Genomic DNA, 23,832 nt, shown 5'->3' on the forward strand with positions numbered 1-23,832 from the left:
GTAACTCATTTTAACCTTAATTGTGGTGACCGACACTCATAAACAGTAACATAACCTACTTGTTGTTTTTTTGCCATATCACCCAGAATCAGTTTCATCAGAGATGTTATAAACTGAATTTGGATTATTTTACAGGCTGAAAAAAAAAGATTTGTAGCATCCGACAGGTGGTGAGAGACAGAGACAGAGGAGGAGTGTCAAGACCTCTGCTCATGTTAACCTTTGAGCCTGGTAAAATAGTGATGTAACTCAGAGTCAGGAGTTTAAAGCACGTTGCTTTAGAGTTATTAAGGCATTTGTGGTTAGCCTGACAACTGCATTGACCACTACACAGACAAAGACAGCAGCTAGTGGGTAAGTCACTACAATTTATATCTCAGTATTACAGTTTTTGATGTGAAGGGTACTGTTATTATTCATTTGTTTATTTGAAACATATTTCATTTTTCCTTATGTTGATGTAAAGTTCTTGATTTAATAACCTACAGAAACCACTTACAAAAATGAGGAACTCCACAAAGAAACAGAATGTTGAAGCAGTTTCTCTTGTAAGTGAAATGCTGACTGTATATATTACTTTTTTCTTTTAAAACATTTGTCTTCTAATGAGATATTTTTGACTGTCATTTTTTATTGACTCAAAGTCCCCTTATTTTATGATTTCCATGTCTTTTCTTTTTCTCTCTTATTGTTTAGAAACAGAGAAGAGATAGTGTTTCAGCCATGAGTTCTTTTCCTGAAGGTCCTCCGGTTCTAGAATACAGGGAACCTGAACCTCCTCCTAAGAAATACAAGTACCGGCAAAGCTTGAAAACCCTTCTCCCATTCCGTTTTAGCTCAAAGTAAGATATTCACCAGCTTTCTGAACATATTATAAGGATATTACTTTTTTATATCAACAATGGAAGTAATCTGTCAATTTCATCAAGAGATCAGCTAAAACAAAAACTAAAGGAACATACATTTTCATCATAGCTAATGAATGAAATACCCAAGTTTTTCTGTTTTTAATCCACAAGTCTGTCTTTCATATATCATTTCTGAATCTTCAAATACAGTCAAACTAAAAATTATTCAGACACCAGATATAATTTTTTATATATATTTTTTTTACTAATGGGTGCAGGGCACTCTAGTTCATTTATGTAAACAAGGATAGCAAAATAAAGTAAACTGTGACATTGTATACCCAAACATACTTCATACAGTGGACTACCATTAAAAGTGATAAAGAATTTGGAAAAAAATATTCAGACACTTTGACCTGACCATGTTTTGCCTAAGTGTTTTTTCTTTAATTGCTAATGTGACCTGTTTGCACCATAGACTGACCAAAATTAAGCAAATTTGTATTGATAGTTGTGTAAATATTGTCATACTAACAGTTTTTGGTTGATTGTAATCCATTACATACCTTTCTATCAAAGCTATCTGACATTATCAAGGTATATTCGTTCTGACACAGAGTTTGTTCTGAGTTCTTGTCATATTTTATTACCATTTTCTAAACTATAGTGTAAAAGTGTGATAGTGTGAGAATGTGGAAGGTGTCTGAATACATTTTGGTTGGACTGTATGTGATAAAATCATAATGTAATCTTAAAGGCACACTTTCTAATTTTCACAGCTCACACCCAATCGATGATGCTGGTTTCTTCTCCTTCACATCATTTGCATGGATGTCACCCATGATGTGGAAGCTCTTTAGGAATCAGTTAGATGAGGACTCACTTTATATCTCACCTCATGATGGAGCCCACACAAATGGAGAGAGGTACAAATGGCAACAATTTGAAAATTCTTCATAAGGTTTCTATCCAAACCTTAACTTAGTTAGCAAAATCTAAGCACAAAATGAGTACAGCGTACACAAACATGAAACCACAAGCCAATGTCTGATGTTTTTGTCATATACAGTCAAGCCCGAAATTATTAAAGGAACTGTATATAAGAAATTTATTTCAGTTAATCATAAAATGGCCCTGACATGTCGCTAGACATTAAGAAAACATGTTCATTTCAAATACTTATATCACTGACAACATTGGTCCAGCCAGGATATTGTCATTTAAAAGTGAAAGTTGCAGCACACAACTGATGTTATTGTTGTCATTTTGTGTTTTGGTCTGAGGCTCCACCCTCCAGCTGTCTACCAATCACGAAGTCAGTAGAGTTTCGTCATCCAGGTTGCCAGCTCTGCTCTAGTTACAGCTGCAGCTACGAACGTGTCGGATAAAACATGTATAACGCTAGGAAACCTAAAACCTAAAACCTCGTTATGAATCCAAAATACGTCGTGACAAAGTCCAAAATAAAACAAGGATTTGTATAGGAGATGCCTTTGAAAGATGGAGACGGCTGAAAATGGATCCTGCAGTTTAGCTGGCAACCTCGAGTCAGGGGGAGGGGGAGGTGATACACCGTTCTACAGTATTTTGAAAGTGATTGCAGTACCAGTTTTGGCCACAATCCTACATACGGTTCCTTTAAAGTTACTTTTATTCAACCAGCAAGTTTTTTTTTTTGATTAGAAATGACACAGACGTCTACCACAAGATAATAAGAGGCATCATTGTGGAAAAAATTATTACTCATCTTTTATTTACATTTGAACAAAAAGTGGCATGTTCAAAATGATTCATACCCTTCTCAATAATCAATAGAAAAGCCTTCAATGGCTATTACAGCAATCAAATGCTTTCTATACTTGCTGACCAGCTTTTTGTGTGTCTCCACTGGTATTTTTGCGCATTCACCTTTAGCGTCGAGCTCCAACTCTTTCAGGTTGGAGGGTCTCCTTGGCATCACCCTGATCTTTAGCTCCATCCATAGATTCTCAATTGGACTGCAGACTGCCTGATGTTGTTGTTGAGAATTTTGATGTATTGCTCCTTTTCATGGTGCCGTTTACTGTGATTAGGTTCCCTGGTTCACTGGCTAAACCCAATGAATCAGGGTAATTAGGATGCTTTAGAACAGCTTGGACTATTTGGAGTGGTATAGAACTTTGGATTTTCCCATAGACTGTGACAGTTTGCAAAGGGTATGAATAATTTTGGACATGCCATTTTTTGTTCAAATGTAATATTTTTTTCCACAAATGATGCCTCTTGTATGTTGTCTTATTATTTTTTGGGAGAAGCCTGTATCATTTCCAGTCAAAAAACTTGCTGGTTGAATAAAAGTACCGTTAAGTCAGAATTTGCCAGGGGTATGAATAACTGCGGGCTTGACTGTATCCAGGTTGACTTGTCTTATATCCATGTTCAAGAAATATAGAAAAGGTTGTGACTTCTGTTTTGCTCAGGTTCCAAAGACTGTGGGATGAGGAAGTTGCTCGTGTGGGCCTAGAGAAGGCATCTCTTCCTGCAGTGGTCATGCGTTTCCATAAGACAAGATTTATAGTGGCATTTCTCATCTCTGTCCTATTTGCTTTTGGAGCATTTGTTGGACCGGTATGTAAAATGGCTTAGCAGCATCATTCAGTTGAAAAATGAATTAAACATACTACTTTCATGTTCCTTATAGTGCTCTATTTTTTATATTAAAGATGCTCCTCTTTTGAGGGACCCACAAAAATATAGAAACAACTGTATATTTTTATGTATAAATACCATTTATATTTTGTGAGGAAAAATTAACCATGCTATTGTAATGTTGTTTCTTAATTTAAATAATGTACAGCGGTGGCCAAAATTATTAGAACACTAGTATTTTCACTAGCTAAAATGGTTTTAAGGTAGTTATTTCTATCTTTTGCTGTAGTGTGTCAGTAGGAAATATCAGTTTACATTTCCAAACATACAGTTTGCCATTAGTTGTAATAATCCAGTGAGATTTTTGTTTGCACAAGGAGCCTGACAACAACCAGTGCTCCACACAGTGATCTCATTATCATCCAGTCTGTCTGGAATGACATGAAGAAACAGAACAAACTGAAACAGACTAAATCCAGAAGAACTGTGGCAACCTCTCCAAGATGCTTTAAGGATCCTACCTGCAAAGCCTGAAAAACAAGGCACAAGACAGCATCCTCATTTTACAACATTTTTACACAAGTGGCTAAAACTTTTAACAGTACTTTAGCTTTGTAGGTAGGTTTCTTGAAGCATCTTGAAGACATTGCCACAGTTCTTCTGGATTTAGTCCAGTTTTTTCTGAGTTTTTTCTGTTTTTGTCATTCAAGACAGACTGGATGATGATGAGATCAGATGTACTTGTGCAAACAAAAAATCTCACTGGATTATTACAATTAATGGAAGAAATTAATGTTTGGAAAAGTAAACTGATATTTCCTACTGACACACTACATCGAAAAACCACTAGTTTTCTAATCTTTTTGGCCACCACCACTGTATATTGTCACTGTACTAAAGCCAAATTATCTATGAAGTAGAATTGAAGAGTTCAGCTTGATAACCCTTGATCTAGTGCATGATTACTTATAAACTATGTTTGTTTGTTTTTTATCTTCTGTTTTCTAGTCTATTTTAGTAAACGAAGTTCTGCGCTACGTTGAGCAGCCCGAGTCATCTACACTGTTGCATGGGGTCGGTGTATGTGTGGCCCTGTTCTTGACTGAATTTAGCAAGGCATTTTTTGCATCGTGCCTGTGGGCTGTAAACTTGCGCACTGCTGTGAGAGTGAAGGGAGCTTTCTCAATGCTCGCTTTCAACAAAATCATCTCTCTCAGGAGTCTAACCAGCATTAGTATAGGAGAGGTAAGCTAATGATTGTAGATTCAGCAGTGAATATTGCCACTAAATCTATTTAGAGGATTTATTTGTGTTTATTTACTCTTATTTACCAATTACTTTTGAATTACTTAAATGATATACAATATAAATAGAGCTTGTTGTGTTCATGCTTTGTTTGTCTCTGCCATAGACAATAAATATATTGACGAGTGATGGCTATCGGATGTTTGAGGCAGCCATGTTTGGTACATTTCTACTGTGTGTTCCATTCCTGCTGATCATATGTATCATATATTCCTGTGTCATTCTGGGATACACAGCACTTATTGGAATTATGGTCTACTTGATCTTCCTACCAATACAGGTGCGCTGGTCTCTTCTGTAATGTGTTTTGAGATCTGCATTTGATATTTACTCATCTCAGTAATGTTTTGTTGATATTCCCTGTGTGTCTGTGTGTAGTTCTCAATTGCCAAATTGATCGGTTCGTATAGAAGGCGGGCTGTATCAGTGACAGACAAACGTGTTCGCATTATGAATGAGGTTCTGACCTGCATCAAACTCATTAAGATGTATGCGTGGGAGGAGTCCTTTGAGAAAACAGTCGCAGGTTGTCCATCCATCTGTCTATCCATTCATTTTATTTTACCCTACCAGTCAAATGTTTTTGAACAGTAAGATTTTTGTTTTTTGAATTCTCTTCCGCTCACCACGCCTGCATTTATTTGAGCCAAAATACAGCAAAAGCAGTAATATTGTGAACTGTTTTTACTATTTAAAATAACTGCTTTCTATTTGAATATATTTTAAAATGTAATTTATTCAAAGCTAGATTTTCAGCATCATTACTCCAGTCTTCAGTGTCACATGATCCTTCAGAAATCATTCTAATATGCTGATTGCAGCATTTAGCTGTTCAGCATTTATCTGAAATAAAAAGCTTTTGAAAGATTATACACTATACAATTCAAAAGCTTGGAGTCAGTATCATTTTTACTTTAAAATAAATACTTTTATTTAGCAAGGATGCTTTAAATTAATAATAAGTAATGATAAAGACATTTATAATGTAACAAAAAAATTCTATTTCAGATAAATTCTGTTCTTCTGAGCTTTCTATTCATCAAAGAAACCTGAAAAAGTCTACTCAGCTGTTTCAACATAATTATTGTTTTTGAGCAGTAAATCAGAATATTAGAATGATTTCTGAAGGATCGTGTGAATGGAGTAATGATGTTAAAATTCAGCTTTGAAAACAGTAATAAATTACTTTTTAAAATATATTCAAAAAGAAAGCAGTTATTTTAAATAGTGAAAATATTTCCAAATTTTACTGTTTTTTACTCTGCTTTAAATCAAATAAATGCAGGCTTGGTGAGCAGAAGAGACTTCTTTAAAGGAACACTCCACTTTTTTTGGAAATAGGCTCATTCTCCAACTCCCCCCGAGTTAATAAGTTGAGTTTTACCGTTTTGAAATCCATTCAGCCGTTCTCCTGTTCTGGCGATATCGCTTTTAGCATAGCTTAGCATAGATCATTGAATCCTATTAGACCAATAGCATCACATTCAAAAATGACCAACGAGTTTCGATATTTGTCCTATTTAAAATTTGACTCTTCTCTAGTTATATCGTGTACTAATACCGGCGGAAAATGTAAAGCTGTGATTTTCTAGGCCGATAAGATTAGGAACTACATTCCCATTCCGGCATAATAGTCAAGGAAGTTTGCTGCCGCAATATGGACGCAGCAGGCGGAGTAATATCACGCAGCGCCTGAAATTAGTTCCCAGCTAGGTTGGCATTTGCACATGTGCTGCGTGATATTACTGCACCTGCTTCAGCCATATTACAGCAGCAAACTTCCTTGACTATTACGCTGGAATGGAAGTGTAGTTCCTAATCTTATCGGCCTAGAAAATCGAATCTTTACATTTTCCACCGGTATTAATATATGATATAACTACAGAAGAGTCAAGTTTTAAATAGGACAAATATCGAAACTTGTTGGTCATTTTGAAGGTGATGCTATTGGTCTAATAGGATTCAATGATCTATGCTAAGCTATGCTAAAAGTGATATCTCCAGAACAGGAAAACAGCTGAATAGATTTCAAAGCGGTAAAACTCAACTTATTAACTCAGGGGGGAGTTGGAGAATGAGCCTATTTCCAAAAAAAGTGGAGTGTTCCTTTAAAAAACATTACAAATCTTACTGTTCAAAAACTTTTGACTGGAAGTGTATTTACGCATGACCGTATGAAATGCAAGATTTTCTCTTACCATATATTTTTCAAACCTAGATATCAGGAAAAATGAGAAGTCGCTTTTACAAAAAGCTGGATATATTCAGAGTTTGAATGCTTCCTTTACAACGATAGCTCCCACACTGGCAACCATCCTCACCTTCATTGTCCACACTACACTGAAACGGCCTCTTCTACCTTCTACTGTGAGTAAAAACAAAAAAACAAAAATATGCTTATATTCTTTCTAAATTAAAAAAATGTGCACTACCAATCAAAAAGTTTGTGGTCAAAGGGTCAGAAAAAAAATGGTACTTGTTTTAGTTTTATTCTGTTTTAAATGAATCCTGTTCTTGGAACTGTATATTCATCAAAGAGTTCTGAAAAATATCTATCATAGTTTTCACAAAAATATTAAGCAGTACAGCTGTTATTCAAATCACCATATTATTATTATTCTGAAGGATCATGTGACAAGAAATTCAGCTTTCCCATGACAGGAATAAATTACATTTTAATAAATATTGCAGTTCAAATTTCTTTTTACTGTTATATTTTTGATCAAATAAGTGCCGTCTTCTTTCAAAAACATTATATAGTCTTACCGACTGACTTTTATACTGATGATTTGGCTTTAATCATCTCATTGTTTCTCCACAGGCCTACACTATCATTGCTGTATTTAACTGCATGAGGATGTCTCTGGGCTTGTTACCATTCTCTGTTAAAGCGGTGGCTGAGGGAAAAGTGGCTCTCACAAGACTCAAGGTCGGACTCTTTCACGTTTCTCTCAGTTTAAGATCATCGCTCATTTATATGTAAATCATTGTTAAAAAGGTAATTTCCTTTTTCATGATTTTATACCTTTGGCCCTATTATCTGCTCTAATCTGCCATTAGTTCAACAGCAATTGAGGAAGATGTAAATATTTTTCTTACAAGTTACTCATAAAGATAAGTGTGTAGGAAACATAATTTTAGAGTATTATTCACATGCTGTTGTTTGATACTCTGACACGTGCCAAGCATATCTTTTACACTGAATGAACCTGATTTTACTCAGCAGTACAATGCAGATAACAAAACATGTAATGCTTGCATCTCTACAGAAGCTTATGTTGATACAGAACCCCAAAAGCTATTTAACGCAGGATAAGAATATGAACTTAGCACTAGTCATGGAAAAGGCCTCATTCTCCTGGAGCCTGCCAGATGCCATGAATGCCACTGAGAATCCTCAGGATCCCTCTGAAAAAACCACACACCAGTCAGATGTCAAACCTTCACTCAGAAACATCAGCTTCACTCTTTCAAAGGTGTGATATAACATGGGATTCAAATAGTTGATACACATTCAGAATGCGTTCTAGCACTACAGCAGAGACTACTGAATCTCTCTTTTCATTTTTAGGGAAGCCTGCTTGGGGTGTGTGGCAATGTTGGAAGTGGAAAAACATCTCTGATATCAAGTATTCTCGAGCAGGTGTGGTGCCTCCTTTTTTGCGTCCAAACAAACAGTTTCACATATGTGATGAGGTGTGACTGAAGGTGTAATCATTTATTCCTTTAGATGCATCTTGTGAGTGGATCTGTATCAGCTAATGGAACATTAGCATATGTTTCCCAGCAAGCCTGGATATTCCATGGGACTGTAAGGGACAATATCCTCATGGGAGAACCATTCGACCAAACCAGGTGAATTTATACAGAACATCAAAGACTAAATAGGTCAAAGACTTTGGTCAACAGTTACATATTTGCTTATTTTTGTCAGTAGAGTTCACTTCTGTTGAGTAAAATTTAGTCAAAAACATGCAGTGCGGTTGCCAGTACTTTACTAAACCACAAAGCTAATTTGAAGTTAGTGTGACATTTAAATGGAGACCAAATGGCAACACCAAGTCTATCATGACAACATCTAATTAATGTAGAGCATTGGAAGATTTAGAGTGGTAAACAACACTTGACTAAACTTGTTATAAAGCAATGAAATTATTTTATCATGTTTTTTAGCTACAATAAACCCTGATAAAAGCTCTACAGCCTGACCTACATACAAAAGTAAAAGGGAAACCATGCAGATACACTACCAGTTAAAAGTTGACAAATACAGTCAAATTTTGGAAATTTTGGTTTTTACAATTTAAAATAACTGCTTTCTTTTTTTAATATATTTTATTCATGCGATTTCAAAGCTAAATTTTTAGCACCATTACTCCAGTCACATGAGCCTTTAGAAATAATTATAATATTCTGATTAGCTTCTCAAAAAACATTTTTATTGTTTTGTTATGTTAAAAAAATAGTTATGTTAAAAAAAGCTGAGTAGAATTATTTTTGAATTTCTTTGATGATATATTGTATAATGTTACAAAAGTGTTCAGATAAATACTGATCTTTTAATCTTTCTATTCATCAAAGAATCCTGAAAAAATGCAACCGTTTTAAATATTGATAATAATAATAAATATTCCTTGAACAGAAGCAGCATATTAGAATGATTTCTGAAGAATCATGTGACACTGAAGACTGGAGTAATGATGCTGAAAATTGAACTTTGTTCACAGGAATAAATTAAATTTTAAAATATATTCAAATAGAAAGCAGTTATTTTAAATAGTAAAAATATTTTGAAATATTACTGCTTCTGCTGTATTTTAGATCAAATAAATGCAGGCTTGGTGAGCAGAAGAGACTTTTATAAAAACAACAAAAAAAAACTTTTGACTGGTAGGGTATATGGATTTAAATATGACCAAATCTCACATAATCAGCATATATGTAACAACATCTTTAGCTGATATAGGAATAAAGGCATTCCACAGTTTTAAGTGCAGTCACATTATTGAAATTTAGTAAAATGTTGCAGACAAAAAAAGGTATGTAGCATGTAGCACAGCTCACACAGAATCACTTTTAAGCAGCTTTCTCTTGGTTAATGACAATTCTGAAATTATTTTACTATGGCAAGCCTGAACAGCTACATTTATCGAGCAAAGCTCAGACAAAGACAGTTTAGACACCACTAACCCATTCATCCTGAAGTAATAAATCATTCTAGGAAGCTGACCCTCACCTTTCTAACACATGTAATATACCAGATCATGTTCTAGTGACTGCCGAGAAGACAGTGAACTGTTTTATGGTGTTTTTATTGCTTGTAATGACTTTTATTGGATGGGGTAAATTTCTGGTTCTGGTCACAGTCACAACTGCTTTATTATCAAGGTAAATTGTTGTCGAACGTTGATCCTTTGTACCGAATTGCTGGATTCTAAAAAATATGGTACGTGTTTTCTGTGTTCTAGATATGCCAGGGTTATTCATGCCTGCTCTCTGAAACCTGATCTGGCAATACTTCCATACGGAGACCAGACAGAGGTATGTTACCAGATTCTGCCAACATGAAGTACTCTGATCAGATACTAATACTTTAAAAAAAAAAATTGAACCAGTAACATAATACTAAAGAGTACAGACTTATAGCATATGTGACCCTGGACCACAAAACCAGTCATAAGGGTCAATTTATTGAAATTGAGATTTATACATCATCTGGAGGACAATATTTGGCCGAGAAACAACTATTTGAAAATGGAATCTGAGGGTGCAAAAAAATTGAAATATTGAGAAAATCACCTTTAAAGTTGTCCAAATGAATTCTAGCAATGCATATTACTAATCAAAATTTTTTATATATTTATTGTAGGAAATTTACAAAATATATTCATAGAACGTGATTTTTACTTAATATCCTAATGATTTTTGGCATGAAAGAAAAAATTATCATTTTGACCCATACGATGTATTGTTGGCTATTGCTACGAATGTTCCTGTGCTACTGGTTTTGTGGTCCAGGGTCACATATGAGGATGATAATATTACTTATGTGTGTGTCTAGATTGGAGAGCGAGGTATTAATCTGTCTGGTGGTCAGAAGCAGAGGGTCAGTTTGGCCAGGGCAGTATATTCTAACAGAGACATCTTGCTTTTGGATGATCCTCTGTCTGCTGTTGATGCCCATGTTGGGAAGCACATATTTGAAGAATGCATCAAGAAAGAGCTGAAGGGCAAATCAGTCATTCTGGTCACTCATCAGCTGCAGGTAATTCATTCTAACATTATTCCATTATGTCCTGTTCATTTGGTTTGCTGTTTTATCTGTTTGAAAGATTGGAGCTGTTAGTGGAGTCAATATTTGCTCCTATCAGATAACATGTACAGTCGTGGCCAAAAGTTTTGAGAATTACATAAATATTGGAAATTGGAAAAGTTGCTGCTTAAGTTTTTATAATAGCAATTTGCATATACTCCAGAATGTTATGAAGAGTGAACAGATGAATTACATAGTCCTTCTTTGCCATGAAAATGAACTTAATCCCGAAAAAAACTTTCCACTGCATTTCATTGCTGTCATTAAAGGACCTGCTGAGATCATTTCAGTAATCGTCTTGTTAACTCAGGTGAGAATGTTGACGAGCACAAGGCTGGAGATCATTATGTCAGGCTGATTGGGTTAGAATGGCAGACTTGACATGTTAAAAGGAGGGTGATGCTTGAAATCATTGTTCTTCCATTGTTAACCATGGTGACCTGCAAAGAAAAATGGCTTCGCAGGCAAGGATATTGTGGCTACTAAGATTGCACCTAAATCAACAATTTATAGGATCATCAATAACTTCAAGGAAAGAGGTTCAATTCTTGTTAAGAAGGCTTCAGGGCGTCCAAGAAAGTCCAGCAAGCGCCAGGATGGTCTCCTAAAGAGGATTCAGCTGCGGGATCGGAGTGCCACCAGTGCAGAGTTGCTCAGGAATGGCAGCAGGCAGGTGTGAGCGCATCTGCACACACAGTGAGGCCAATACTTTTGGAAGATGGCCTGGTGTCAAGGAGGGCAGCAAAGAAGCCACTTCTCTCCAAAAAAAAAACATCAGGGACAGATTGATCTTCTGCAAAAAGTATGGCGAATGGACTGCTGAGGACTGGGGCAAAGTCATATTCTCAGATGAAGCCTCTTTCCGATTGTTTGGGGCATCTGGAAAAAGGCTTGTCCGGAGAAGAAAAGGTGAGCGCTACCATCAGTCCTGTGTCGTGCCAACAGTAAAGCATCCTGAGACCATTCATGTGTGGGGTTGCTTCTCATCCAAGGGAGTGGGCTCACTCACAATTTTGCCCAAAAACACAGCCATGAATAAAGAATGGTACCAAAAAACCCTCCAACAGCAACTTCTTCCAACAATTCAACAACAGTTTGGTGAAGAACAATGCATTTTCCAGCACGATGGAGCACCGTGCCATAAGGCAAAAGTGATAACTAAGTGGCTCAGGGACCAAAACGTTGAAATTTTGGGTCCATGGCCTGGAAACTCCCCAGATCTTAATCCCATTGAGAACTTGTGGTCAATCCTCAAGAGGCGGGTGGACAAACAAAAACCCACTAATTCTGACAAACTCCAAGAAGTGATTATGAAAGAATGGGTTGCTATCAGTCAGGATTTGGCCCAGAAGTTGATTGAGAGCATGCCCAGTCGAATTGCAGAGGTCCTGAAAAAGAAGGGCCAACACTGCAAATACTGACTCTTTGCATAAATGTCATGTAATTGTCGATAAAAGCCTTTGAAACGTATGAGGTGCTTGTAATTATATTTCAGTACATCACAGAAACAACTGAAACAAAGATCTAAAAGCAGTTTAGCAGCAAACTTTGGGAAAACTAATATTTGTGTCATTCTCAAAACTATTGGCCATGACTGTAGATCTGTGATTCCCAGTAGCTTCTGACATAAAAATATCAGGGAATTTCAAACAGGGTTTGTAAAAAAGGCATGGACATCAATACAATCTTAAAAATCTTTATATTACCTAATAATAAAAGCAAAAACACTAAAAATAAAGATTTATTAAAGTAATACAAACATTAGGTCAGTTTTCATGTCTGATTTTGATCTAAAATATTCAATTATACTTAATTATTGCTCTTGTGTACACAGAAACCTGCTCTAAAGTGACTTAAGATAAATAAACTCTAGAATGATTGCTTGAAGTTGCTTTTTGTCAACAGATGTTTCATTGATTAAGGGGTTGTAGTTGTGCATACGTGCAGTTAATATATAACCGGTGTCCCAGAGGAAGATACAATAGAAAACATGCATGGAAATGCACATAAACCTTACGTTGACAGTCTCATGAACCAAACAGTAATGATTAATTTGTGTTGTCGTAACATACAGTATATAATGTATAACCTCCTCAGGTTGGAAAAGGGTCATCTATGCCTGCCTCACCGATTATATAATGGCGGGAACACATTTACTGAATTTACCATTAGAGAAAGCTTAAACCTTAACCTTACTTATGTCACACAGCATACCTTTGCCTTAAATGTGTAACTCTACACAATGTTTTTAAAATCAACTTTTAACTAGTTATCCCCAGATTTTTTTGTCTGCTCATCTCAACCAATGTCCTCAGCTGCTCCTCTCTGTTGTGTTTGCAGTATTTGGAGTTTTGTGATCAGGTGTTGCTGTTGGATAATGGGGAGATAAAGGAGGCAGGGACTCACAGTGATTTAATGAAAGCTAAAAGCCGCTACGCTCACCTCATCAACAACCTACAGCTGGAACAAAGCAATGTAACCACTCTCACTGACTCTTCTCAATTGCTTTTAGAAATGAATTAGGCAATTAAAATACCGTAGTACTTATTCTACTTTGGTGACGCGTACTGTACCAGTTTCCAATACTAATCAAAAACAAACAGAAAAACAGATTGATTTGTGTGTCACTGATTTTTCATTTTTGGATCATATAGGAAAATACAGTGGCTGATTCTAAAACACATACCGAACACATTGAGTCCAAACAGACCAATCCAGATGAGCCCAAAGTCAACGGAATTGAAAACCCAGGTTAGTGGTTAGATACGTCATCCATTAAATGGATTTATTTTATTTTATTAGTTTATTTAACAGGGACAATGCAGTATAACATTGCTACAATTTCATGCAGCCGATGCTCTACATATAGGCTTCTAGCCAAAGGCTAATTTGCAGCCCCAGTCCCTGGTTAGGCTTAACCTGGATAAAATATACATATAATACAAAACCAAATAAAATAAAATGGAATAAACAGCTGAGACTCTGTACAACCATCAGTGTTCACATATCTGCTTTTGTTTGAACCACTTTTTCAGTTTTGTTTGAAAAATATTCAACTGTGTTTGCATTTTCAATTCAGCTGGCAAACTGTTCCATAACAATGTACCTTGAACTGTAAATGTAGATTGTGCAAATTTAGTTTTTCTCTGTGGTGCTATACAGTTCTGTGTAGTTGTACCTCTTGTAATGATCCCCTTACTACTCTGTTTTGATAATAATTTGCATATAACTTTTGGCGCAAGATCATTTAAACATTTAAAAAACATTTTAATAAGAGATGAATTTATAAAATTTTCAAAACTAAGCAAACTATATTTTTGTAAAATGTTACAGTGATGCCATCTGGTTGGTTTCTTATCCAAAACTTTTAGTGTTTGTTTATATAAGGATCTAACAGGTTTAATAGTCAGTTGAGAAACCTGACTCCAGACAGTCACACAGTAAGATAAGTGTGAAAAAATCATTGCATGCATGTATAACTTGGCTGCTTTCAAAGAGATATATGGTCTAATCAAGTAAAAACAATTCAGATTTGTTCTGATTGTTCTACACAGCTTCTTAACATGCATATCAAATTTCAAATGAGAATCTAAAATAACACCTAAATATGTAAAATTATTAACTGTTTCAATTTCCTTTTGATTGATCTTAATTATAAAACCACTCATTTCCTTCTTTCTAATTGAAAAACACATTGAGACAGTTTTTGTACAATTCAGGGTCAAACAACTGTTCTGTAACCACTGTGACACACCAATCATTGCATTTGTTAATATTTCTGCAGCTAAACTTGGAGTCTTTGCAGATACATAAATGACTGTGTCATCTGCATATAACTGACACTTTGTTTGCTTACAACAGTTTGGAAAATCATTAACATATAAAGAAAACAACAATGGTCCCAAAATTGACCCTTGAGGGAGGCCCATCTTATTATTTCGTAAAGCTGATCTTGAATTATTAATTTTAACACACTGATCTCGGGATTCTAAATATGATCTAAACCAATTCATTGCCTGCTGGGAAAAGTTGAATAAACATAATTTGTGTAGGAGAATTTCATGATTCACCGTATCAAATGCCTTTTTGAGATCTAAAAACACTGCACCTACTACATTACCTTTATCTAAAGATTCCTTAATAAATTCTGTGAGATAGCAGTTTGCCATTTCTGTTGAATACTTAGGCCTAAAACCAAACTGTTTAGAATAAAGTAAATCATGTTTTTCTAAATAATTGATAAGTTGTTCAGCTACCAACTTTTCCAGAATTTTAGAAATTGCAGGAAGAATAGAAATTGGTCTATAATTCTGAACCTCATCAGCTGATCCTGCTTTGAAAATTGGAGTTACAATACTAGTTTTCCAATTTGAAGGGAATTTATTTTCTCTAATTGATAAATTTATCAGATTTACCAAGGGCTTTAGCAAACAAGCACTATATGTTTTTACAAATGCAGTATCCATTCCGAATATATCCTTAGCCCTTGAGTTATTCAGTTGATTAATAATTTGAAGTATCTTATCTTCATCAACCTCAGAAATATGAAAGGATGAGGGTGTGCCATTTATTACATTTTGAGGTAGTTGTATAGTTTTAAAACACATAGCAAGCTCTTCCACAGACTGAGTAAAATATCTATTAAATTCATTGGCAATTTCAGTGCTATCAGTACTTAATCTACCATTTATGTTCAGCTCCACTAAAGGTTTTCTTTGTATACCCTCTCTTTTAGAAAGTTTATTTATACACTTCCAAAGAGATGAGCTATTTCCTCCTGATTCTGTAATCAATTGCTCAAAATATGCAGTTTTTGCCTTCCTCATATCACTAATTACTTTATTTCTTAATGATTTAAAATGTATAATATCTGTCTGTGTTTTTGTAAGCAATGACTTTTTCAAAGCTATATCTCTCTTTTTCATTAATTGATAGATATCTGAATTTAACCATGGTAGAGATGCATTTTGTCTACATTTTAGCGGTTGTGTGTATTTTTGAATAGTTTTTTCAATAGTTCTCATCACAGTTTCACTGTTTTTATCCAATTCACCAATTTGTAATACGTCATCCCAATTTATGTTTTTCATATCATTTTCAAATTCTAACATTTTGCTCTTAGGAATACCTACTCTTCCTGGTTTAGAAATTTGATGAAAATTATTCTGCAAACGTTTCTTTGTTAATTTCCTAACAACCAGGATCATGTTATGGTCAGACAAACCTGTCAAAAGATTATATGTTTTTATTACCCGTTCAGGTTTATTTGTAAATACCAAATCAATAAGAGTTTTACTTGTTTTTGTTATTCTTGTTGGTCCTTTTATTAACTGGTTAAATTTGTGTTTTGCCATAATTGATTTCAGTTTTTGCTTACTATGTTTGTCTGACCAATTTATGTTAAAATCTCCAAATATAACAGTTTCAATACGCCCATTTAAAAACTTCAACATTTCCTCTAAATTATTATAAAAAGACATATCATATGAAGGTGGATTATACAAGATCACAAGATTAAAATTCATTTTTGGGGATAATATAACATTTAACGCCAAACATTCTAATCCAGCAATATCTAGTTGTACCTCAAAACATTTAAAAGTATCCTTAATATAAATCATGACTCCCCCTCCTCTTCGTAATGGTCTATCCTTTCTATAACAACTATAGCCAGGAATATCAATCATGCATGATGGTATACTGGTAGACAACCAAGTTTCACTTAACGCTAAGAAGTCCAGGTTTGAGTTCATAAGCAGGTGTTCAATTTGATCCCTCTTTGATATAATACTTCGGATATTCAGGTGCCCCCCTAAAATACCCTTTGGTTTGAGTTTTGAATCCCAGATCACTCTGGCGTGATTCACAGTCTGAAATAATTTAAACTGTTTCTGTTTCTGTGCAGCATGGTTGATGGCTCCTTTTGTCTTTAAGTTTTCATGAAGTACTTGTAGTTCGCCTGTTTGTTTTGCTCCAGACAACATATCATTTTGTCTATGGAAAAGAGATTGTTTAGACTCACCACAGTTCTCTGAATCAGGGACAGGTTTACTACAGGGCTCTGATGTTTCAAACATGTATACATCCTGCAAGATATCCAAAGGTAGTTTGGCCAAACACCCATCTCCCAGTTTGTGCCCTGAAGGTCCACTGATCTCTGCCCCACAGTTCACTCTCCAGTTTGAATTGCACTCAATCGATCCACTTACTGGTTCAGTTATATGTTGATTTGTTGATGGTCCTGGATTCATCTGTATATCACCGCTGAGCAAGAGAAGAATCAGTAGAACCTTTGCATTATACCATTTACTTCTCTTGACATACCGATGACTTTCTTTTCCTTTACGATGATGATGGTTACTTTGCCAGCAAATAGAGTAAATAATGTGGTATCCTTGGGTGAAGAAGTTCAATCTTGGTGTATCAACCATGGGCATGAGTTTGGCAGATGTAATCTGTGTTTCATATCCAGTAGCACTGATAGCAAAACCACATGGACTTATCAGGAACCACAAACAAAGCATCCACATGCAACAAGACTCATTATCCCTCTTTCCAACGTTTAAAATCCATCCTTGGCCGAAGATTTCTTTAGTGTTGATGAGGAATTGTTGAAAAATACCAAATAAGATCAAACATAATTGTAAAAAAAGGTTAAACAAAGGAGCAAGTGTGGAGCCCAACAAACCACACCTGCACCCGGCGGCCATCTTGATGTAGTAGAGATTGTAGTCTTACTGGGTCGAGTGTTGCTAGGCTCCCTCTATGTGAGGTGTTTCTGTTAAGCCTCCCTCTGTTAAGTTGTTCACTAATTAATTAATGTCATTAATTACTCACCCTCATGTTGTTTCAAACCTGTAAGACATTCGCTCATCTTTGGAACACAAATTAAGATATTTTTGATGAAATCCAAGAGCTTTCTGGCACTTCCATAGACAGCAACACAACTACTACGGTCAAGGCGCAGAAACGTAGTAAGGACATTGTTATAATAGTCCATGTGACATCAGTGGTTCAATCGTAATTTTACGAAGCTATGAGAATATTTAATTTGCACAGACACAAAAATAGGTGGCATGTTTGCGAGCAGAGGAAAGCGCATGTGTCATGGACCTTTCCATAATGGTGCCTAGGGTGATGTGGAGAAGAATTGTTGACTAAAGTCTTTGTTAATGTAGTTTGCTTTCTTTGCACACAAAAAACATTCTCATAGCTTCGTAAAATTACACTTGAACCACTGCTGTCACATGGACTATTTTAATGATGTCCTTGCTACATTTCTGTGCCTTGACTGTGGTAGGTCCCTTGCTATCTATGCAGGGTCAGAAAGCTCTCAGATTTCATGAAAAAAAAATCTTATGTTCTGAAGATCAACAAAGGTCTTACAGGTTCAGAACAACATGGGAGTGTGTAATTAATGATAGAATTTTCAATTTTGGGTGAACTATCCCTTCAATAAGCAATTCATCTCCTTAATTCTTTTGGTAAAACAGACATAAAAAAAATCTTTATTTCTTTTCACTTAATAGCTTTTGATATGTCTGATGAGAAAAATGCAACCGATGAAGTACCCAAAGACTCCACAGAAACGAAAGGTAGATAAATAAACACATTCATAATATATAACCAAATGTAAAATATCTATTATATGCATACTGGTTAAATCTGATTCACACAATGGTATGTATGTGTGTTACAGAGAAAAAGGATCAATTAGTAACACAGGAAATGTCAGCTGAAGGTTCAGTTACGTGGAGGACTTACCACCAATACTGCAAAGCTGCCGGAGGTTTTTGTCTTTTTTTTTTTTTTTTTAATTCTTTATCCACCTTGTACCTTGTCTCCTTGTACATTATAAGTGCAATAACACTGTTTCTCAATTATATCTTTCTCTCTGTCTGTATATCTTTGTAGGCTATATACTGCTGTTTTTTGTTATGCTTCTCTTCATTCTTCTCGTGGGATCGACTGTTTTCAGCAGTTGGTGGTTGAGTTTCTGGTTAGAGCAGGGATCAGGGGTAAATATGTACATACACACACACACACACACACACACACACACACACACACACACACACACATTGACACAAACCATCTTACTATCAAATCACTTTTGAAACTGTTTCCTCTCATTATGCTCTTGTAGAACAGTTCCTTTTCTAATTCATCAAGCATCGGTAATATCTCAGAGAATCCAGACCTGCCATTCTACCAAATGATTTATGGCATTATTATTGCTGTTATGGTGCTGCTGTCTATTGCCAAGGGCTACACCTTCACTAAAGTAACTCTGCGTGCCTCTTCTAAACTTCATGACACCATGTTCAAACGGGTAAGATATTTCCACTATTTCTGATGTAAATAATGCCAAAGCTGCTTCTTTTTAAAGAAACTGGGATTGTATTAATAAAATATTAGTAATATAGTAGGTTAATTAACCATGATTCATTTTATGTCAATGACAATAACATCGTGGGCAGCACACCAACATATAGCGCAGTTGTGCTTCGAGCGTCCTAAGCATGAGTCCTGGCTCACGACTTTTGATATATTAACAATATATTATTGGTTGATCTAAAAGGAACTAATTATTATAATGTGATTAATCAAGTATAATATGAAATATATAGTATGATTAGTAATTGAATGCAAGGATTGTACTATTTGTTGAACTGCAGCATTTTGACACCATGTGACTACTTTTCATCAGATTCTTGGCAGCCCAATGAGTTTTTTTGACACAACTCCAACTGGCCGCCTGGTGAACCGCTTCAGTAAAGACCAAGATGAGGTTGATACAGCTTTACCGTTCAACATGGAGAACTTTTTGCAGTTCGTGCTGATCGTCACTTTCACCATTCTAACCATCTGCATAGTGTTCCCATACCTCCTGATCGCCGTGGCAGTTCTCGCAGTCATCTTTGCCATTATCCTATAGTGAGACATAAATATTACACCTTATCATCAGAAGTAGAATCCACCAAATTATTAATGCTATGAAATGTACAAACCATCTTGTTTTCTCCTTGCCCTAGTGTTTTCCAAAGAAGCATTCGTCAAATGAAGAGGATGGAGAACGTGAGTCGTTCTCCCTGGATCTCTCTCACCACCTCTGCCATACAGGGACTCAGCACCATCCATGCCTATGACAAAAGAAAGCAGTACATTGAACAGTAAGATTGTACCATCAGTATGTTTGGATCTATGAAAATATATTAAAGTAGTTCACTCCAGAAAGAAATTTTCCTGATAATTTACTCACCCCTATGTCCTCCAAGATGTTCATGTCTTTCTTCATTCGAAAAGAAATTATGTTTTTTGAGGAAAACATTCCATGATTTTTCTCCATGTAGTGGACTTCGTTTAGTCAACAGTTATTTTCTAAAAAATATAAAAACGTATACTTTTTAACCACAAATGCTTGATGACCGATCGTTTCACTATAGAGTGTATTGAGCCCTTTAAAGCTGCATTGAAACCTTCAACCTGTTCAGTCCCATTGAAGTTCACTATAGGAGAAAAATCCTTTAATGTTTTCCTCAAAAAACTTAATTTCTTTTCATTTGAAGAAAGAAAGACATGAACATCTTTGGATGACATGGGGAGTAAATTATCAGGAAATTTTCATTCAGGAGTGAACTAATCTTTTAAAGGTTGTATCAGCGATTTCAAGCCTGAAACATAAAGTGTCACTTTCAGCTGACCTTTCTTCACGATCCGCTCGCTGCCTGCCCCATAAATTGTATGTAAAAAAAACGCGTCTCTGTGGTCAGCCTAGGGTCCGAGATATGCAAAAAAAAAAAAAAACAATCGGTGCTACCAACGATTCCACAGAAAAACAAACAGTGTTCCAACCAATCACCGTCAGGGGGTTGGTGTTGTGGACTTTCGTACTGGTGCAGGGATGTGAGGGAGGCGGAGCGAAAGTCCACAACAGAAAAGTGACAGTTCATGTTTCAGCCTAGAATCGCTGATACAACCTTTAAGATAATCATTTATAATAGAACAAATTTTAGGAAGACATACAGTGGTGGGAAATGTGTTGTGGTACTTGACAAATCATTATGACCCTTGTTAATCATGTCCCAGAATGACTCTGCAATATTCAGCATACCTTATACAGCAACAGCAGGCAAGCTTGAGTGTTAATATTTAGACCAACAACATGATTACAAGTGTGATATTGCTTTTATGCAACAGTACAATATACAGTACGTTAATGTTAAAGCTGAAATTGAATTGTAACTTACATTTTAGACACAATATCGCCAGTTACTTTGTCTCTGCTCCACCAATGAAGCCAAAACCAAATTAGCTTTTTAAAAATCAAATCAGTTCAGTAAGTGACTTAAAGACAGCAACTTGTTGCCACCTACTGGTGTAATGATGTAACTTGCAGAAACAGACACTAAAAAGACCTAGTGCTGCTGGACCATATTCACCCAAACAGATTCGAGAAAAAGAAATGTGATTCTGGAAACTGGACAATATTTCGCCGAGATACAGCTATTCAAAAAATCTAGTGTCTGAGGGTGCAAAAAAATCTAAATATTGATTTAACGCCTTTTAACTTGTCTAAATGAAGTTCTTAGCCATGCATATTTCTAATCAATTTTTTTTTCTATATTTACGGTAGGAAATTTACAAAATATTTTAATGGAACATGATCTTTATTTAATATCCTAATGATTTTTATAATAAAAGAAAAAAAAAAAAACGATCGTTTTGACCCATACAATGTATTTTTGGCTATTGCTACAAATATACCAATGCTACTTAAAACTGTTGTATAATTTAAAAATAAAATTTAGGCCATAAGATCTATGGCTTTTAAAGAGAACTCAGTTGTAAACGCTCTTTACACAGAAGCCGCCACTAATAGCTCAGTTCAACTAATTGTATGTTGAATTCACAAAGAAATCAAACCAATGAATTGAAAGTCACACGTTGTTTGTTTGTTTCCATTGACAGGTTTAAGCTTCTGAGTGACGCCAACACAAACCACTTCATGCTGTTTAACTGTGGGACTCGCTGGCTGTCATTTTGGTTAGACTTCCTGTCAGCTACTGTTACTCTGATAGTGGCACTTTTTGTAGCGCTTAGCTCCAATGACGTCATAAACCCTTCTCTGAAGGGCCTGGCCTTATCTTACACAATACAGGTAACTCTCACAGACTTAAACAGTAGGTTAACAAATGAAAGTTTATATTATGTCAATTCAAACACATTTCTTGCATTTCTGTTATTGTAGTTGACTGGAATCCTCCAGTTTGTGGTGAGATTGTCCACTGAGGTGGAAGCGAAGTTTACTAGTGTAGAGAGACTGCAGGAATATATTACGGTAAACATTAAAACATTACATTTACCACAGTATATCATGCATTTTTATTCAGTTTAGAATATAGATTTGATTTGTTATCCCTGCTTGCTTTTGTGCTGTAGAGTTGTGAATCAGAGGGTCCACGAAGTGTCAAGGACGCAAATATTCCCACCGGCTGGCCACAGGATGGCGCCATTACCTTTAGAAACTACAGTATGAGATACAGGGACAACACACCCATAGTCCTCAATAATCTCCACATAAATTTTAAGCCAGGGGAAAAAGTCGGCATTGTGGGACGCACTGGCTCTGGTGAGAGTGAACGTGTTTTATTCAAAGCTAAATTTATGTTTTCATTTTTAAGATTTATTTTCTTTTTTTTTATTATATTTGTATTATTGTCATAAGTTAAAGGGATAGTTCACTCAAAAATGAAAATTCTGTCATTAATTACTCACCCTCATGTCATTCCAAACCCATAAGACCTTCGTTCATCCTACTCTTCTAGGCCTTGAACATATCAGTTGCGTTGCTGTCTATGCAGGGTCAGAAAGTTCTCAGATTTCATCAAAAATATCTTAAGTTGTGTTCCGAAGATGAACAAAGGTCTTATGGGTTTGGAACAGCATGAGGGAGAGTAATTAATGACAGAAATCAGTAAAGGCATTTGTGCTATGAATGTGGATGTTTGTGCCAGATCTTTCTGTCTCTGTTTCTCGTGGTTTCATTCGTTGACCCTCTCTTTCTGATTCAGGGAAGTCCTCTCTTGGTGTGGCATTGTTCCGTTTGGCAGAGCCGGCTGAGGGCACTATATTAATAGATGGTATGGACATCTGCAAGCTGGGGTTGAGAGATCTTCGCAGCCAACTCTCTGTCATACCACAGGATCCTGTACTCTTCATCGGCACTGTCAGGTGACCTCTCACCTTTCAACTCTTCCAAATTGCCAATTATCTTTGATACTTAGAACTGTTCAAAAGTTTGGGATCAGTAAGATTTTATGTTTTTTGAAGAAGGCTCTTATGCTCATCAAAGTTCCATTTATTCGATCAAAAATACAGAAAAAAGTAATACTCTGAAATATTTCAATTTAAAATAACAGTTTTCTATGTTAATATACTTTAAAATTTAATTTAGTTCTGTGATGCAAAGCTGAATTTTCATCACCCATTACTTCAGTCTTCAGTGTCACACCATCCTTCAGAAATCATTCTAATATGCTGATTTATTATTAGAATTATCAATGTTGAAAACAGTTATGCTTAATATTTTTTGGGAAACCTGTGAAACTTTTTTCAGGATTCTTTGATGAATAAAAAGTTTAAAAGAACAGCATTTATTTCAAATAGAAATCCTTTACTAGAAAGTCTTTACTATCACTTTTTATAAATTTTACACGTCCTTGCTGAATAAAAGTA

At 35.6% G+C, this 23,832-nt stretch overlaps 1 protein-coding gene across 1 annotated transcript in view; it reads left to right on the plus strand.

Annotated features, from left to right (window-relative positions):
- The first annotated feature begins 8 nt into the window (after positions 1-8).
- Positions 9-23,832, plus strand: part of abcc12 (ATP-binding cassette, sub-family C (CFTR/MRP), member 12) — a 28,550-nt gene continuing 4,726 nt past the window's right edge. Inside the window, exons 1-27 of the mRNA XM_073836056.1 lie at positions 9-354; positions 489-548; positions 697-842; positions 1,628-1,774; positions 3,308-3,455; positions 4,485-4,721; positions 4,888-5,061; positions 5,160-5,307; positions 7,000-7,148; positions 7,603-7,710; positions 8,051-8,257; positions 8,353-8,424; positions 8,512-8,636; positions 10,250-10,322; positions 10,843-11,046; positions 13,435-13,569; positions 13,749-13,845; positions 18,624-18,689; positions 18,794-18,883; positions 19,009-19,112; positions 19,241-19,426; positions 19,805-20,031; positions 20,130-20,267; positions 22,066-22,255; positions 22,346-22,435; positions 22,537-22,726; positions 23,169-23,328. Of these exons, the coding sequence (XP_073692157.1) occupies positions 504-548; positions 697-842; positions 1,628-1,774; positions 3,308-3,455; positions 4,485-4,721; positions 4,888-5,061; positions 5,160-5,307; positions 7,000-7,148; positions 7,603-7,710; positions 8,051-8,257; positions 8,353-8,424; positions 8,512-8,636; positions 10,250-10,322; positions 10,843-11,046; positions 13,435-13,569; positions 13,749-13,845; positions 18,624-18,689; positions 18,794-18,883; positions 19,009-19,112; positions 19,241-19,426; positions 19,805-20,031; positions 20,130-20,267; positions 22,066-22,255; positions 22,346-22,435; positions 22,537-22,726; positions 23,169-23,328 (3,656 nt within the window). The 5' untranslated portion in view covers positions 9-354; positions 489-503. The remainder of the gene's footprint in view (positions 355-488; positions 549-696; positions 843-1,627; positions 1,775-3,307; positions 3,456-4,484; positions 4,722-4,887; positions 5,062-5,159; positions 5,308-6,999; positions 7,149-7,602; positions 7,711-8,050; positions 8,258-8,352; positions 8,425-8,511; positions 8,637-10,249; positions 10,323-10,842; positions 11,047-13,434; positions 13,570-13,748; positions 13,846-18,623; positions 18,690-18,793; positions 18,884-19,008; positions 19,113-19,240; positions 19,427-19,804; positions 20,032-20,129; positions 20,268-22,065; positions 22,256-22,345; positions 22,436-22,536; positions 22,727-23,168; positions 23,329-23,832) is intronic.

The sequence above is a fragment of the Garra rufa genome, chromosome 3 (genome assembly GCF_049309525.1).
Source record: "Garra rufa chromosome 3, GarRuf1.0, whole genome shotgun sequence".
NCBI lineage: Eukaryota > Metazoa > Chordata > Actinopteri > Cypriniformes > Cyprinidae > Garra > Garra rufa.